The following is a 2,422-nucleotide window of genomic DNA, read 5'->3' as shown; positions in this document are numbered from 1 at the left end:
ATATATTTATCTCAACATGTTGATAGTATCTGTAGTTCCCTACAGATGATCTATCAAAATAAAGTATAACAAAGTTAACCTAATGCTTTCCTCTTGCCAACTTTATGAGATCAGTAATTGCTTCATGGAAAGGATGCATTTCTCATCGGGCCCATCAAATCAAACAGACCACCATCAGAAGCTAAAAAACATGATTCACAAGACAGTTTTGGGGCATTTTTAAAAGGTTTATTGTATAATCATTTCACTGTGAATCAGATACATTAAGGCTATGTTTTAATAACCACACTAGCATAACACTTACACAAAGCATGCAAAGCACATCGCTTGATTTCTACGTGGTATATTCATGTGGATATTTGAACACAGGCATTTGACTGACGGTACAGATGTACAGAGGTCATCTTCTTTGATGCCCGTTTGGACCGAGTCAGGACGTTTACTGCTTGTGACCCTTGGAGGAAGAAGAGTTCCACATTTCTTCTCCGTCCTTCTCAACGACCAGGTTGCCGTCGTTACGCAGGTACATGCGGCACATCTTGAACCCTTGAGCCTGGCTCTTGGTTTGCCACATTATCTTGTTATCCCTCTTGTACATGACAAAGTTGCTGTCATCTTGCATGCACAGGCGGTAGGCGTCGCGCTGTCCCGCGGTGTCAGAGGACCACATCTGCCTCCAGCCATAGATGACAAAGTTTCCGTCCTCCTGTGCAGATGACATAAAGGGTTGTGGTAAGGATGGTGTATGCGAATAACCATTAAAAAATAAGAAGTTTTACCACACAGTCTGGGAGCCACTGTCCTGGTTCAGCAATAGCTGACTTCAGATTACATATGGTCAGTATCTGTAAATGTACCTACCTGGAAAACTGCCTTGTATTCCTTGTTATTGGACCACATGTAGTCTCCCTTACGCATCTCATCATACTTGGACATGTAGTTCCTGCTCATGATTCTGAAATAAAGAATAAATAAATAAAACTCTGCTTAGCAAAAAAATACATATAGCTAGCCTTTTCTAAATTCCTAAAGCAAATATTCCCATGGCAAAAATGTGTAATTTAATCACTTTTGAAATAGTAATATAATGGCCCATTCAATGGACCACCTTTCAAATGGTGAATAGCACTCTTTATTTTTAATCCCCCCCCCCAATTTCATGGCATCCAATTGGTAGTTAATCTTGTCTACACATCGCTGCAACTCCAGTACGGACTCGGGAGAGGCGAAGGTCGAGAACCATGCGTCCTCTGAAACACAACCCAGCCAAAAGCCGCACTGCTTCTTGACACAATGCCCATTTAACCAGGAAGCCAGCCACACCAATGTGTCGGAGGAAACACCGTACACCTGGCGACCATGTCAGCGTGCACTGCGCCCGGCCTGCCACAGGAGTTACTAGTGCATGATGGGTCAAGGACATCCCTGGCGGACAAACCCTCCCCTAACCCAGACAATGCTGGGCCAATTGTGAGCCGCCCCATGGGTCTCCCGGTCGCAGCCGGGACTCGAACCCAGAATCTCGAGTGGCACAGCCTTAGACCTCTGCACCACTCGGGAGGCCTGACTAGCATTCTTCCACTCAATTGAGGCATCCTGACTGTTGGCAAGAGTTTAAGTGGCACCAAAAGACATTTCAGTTTTTAGCAAATTCAAAATCACTACTTGGCGTTATCACCTGTAACACAAAATATAACTTAACGTAGCAGGCGTAAGAGTTCCCACATCCGTTTTCAGCGTAAAAGGAAGCTAGGTTGAATAAAATGGCTGTATCCCTGAACACCAGACAATACGGTTGTTGCCAAGGCTACACAACATACAGCAGGAGACATGCTACACAACATACAGCAGGAGACATGCTATACCCAGAAACTCAAGTTGCTAAACTCCCACTTTGATACTCACAGTCCGTGTGGTTCAGTAGTTCAGGGGATCGGATTGATGAGGCTGGAGGTTCCAAATGAAGTGAAGTTGGTAAATAAACGTCCTCTTTTATACCCACTGAGGAGAGGGTAAAGACGGGGGGTGGGGGTGTGATTGGAGGAGGAGACTGGGGCTGAATGGACACTGAGATGCACAAGACAACCTTAAAACATGTGGTAGTTAATTTGACTGGAATCTTGAAAAATAAAATGATTTTACAGTTTGGATTAGATTAGAGTTAACTTTCATCTGGTGTATCTGTCTGGACACATTGACGGTGCTAAATACTGATCTGACCTTGTGATCATTTTAAAGTTCAAAGACTTTAAAGTTACACATTTTTGATGGTTAAGTGTTCCTCTGCATTGCGTACGTATTAGCGACTAATTAGCCCTTAAATTCATTGTAAATGATTTAGCGAATGGAAACGAGTTAGCTGTTAAGCATAGCTTTTAAGAAGCATTCTAGATAGATAGATAAGTATTGAATCTTGTTTAAA

General features: G+C 43.1%; 1 protein-coding gene across 1 annotated transcript; it reads right to left on the bottom strand.

The window, feature by feature from the left end:
- Positions 1-206: 206 nt before the first annotated feature.
- LOC115103387 (B-type lectin plumieribetin-like) lies at positions 207-2,014 on the bottom strand. Its single transcript, XM_029624299.2, has 3 exons — positions 1,906-2,014; positions 862-955; positions 207-706 (listed from the first exon to the last, which is right to left on the bottom strand). The coding sequence occupies exons 2-3, from the start codon at positions 949-951 to the stop codon at positions 440-442; spliced, it is 357 nt and encodes a 118-aa protein (XP_029480159.1). The 5' UTR covers positions 952-955; positions 1,906-2,014; the 3' UTR covers positions 207-439.
- Positions 2,015-2,422: the final 408 nt, after the last annotated feature.

Source organism: Oncorhynchus nerka, linkage group LG20 (assembly GCF_034236695.1).
Source record: "Oncorhynchus nerka isolate Pitt River linkage group LG20, Oner_Uvic_2.0, whole genome shotgun sequence".
Classification (NCBI taxonomy): Eukaryota; Metazoa; Chordata; class Actinopteri; order Salmoniformes; family Salmonidae; genus Oncorhynchus; species Oncorhynchus nerka.
This window is presented reverse-complemented; position numbering and strand designations above follow the sequence as displayed.

Coding starts and splice junctions, on each gene's coding strand:
- LOC115103387 (XM_029624299.2), bottom strand. CDS start 951: ATGAGCAGGAACTACATGTCCAAGTATGATGAGATGCGTAAGGGAGAC. Junction 707..861: donor AATACAAGGCAGTTTTCCAG/GTAGGTACATTT, acceptor TCATCTGCACAG/GAGGACGGAAACTTTGTCAT.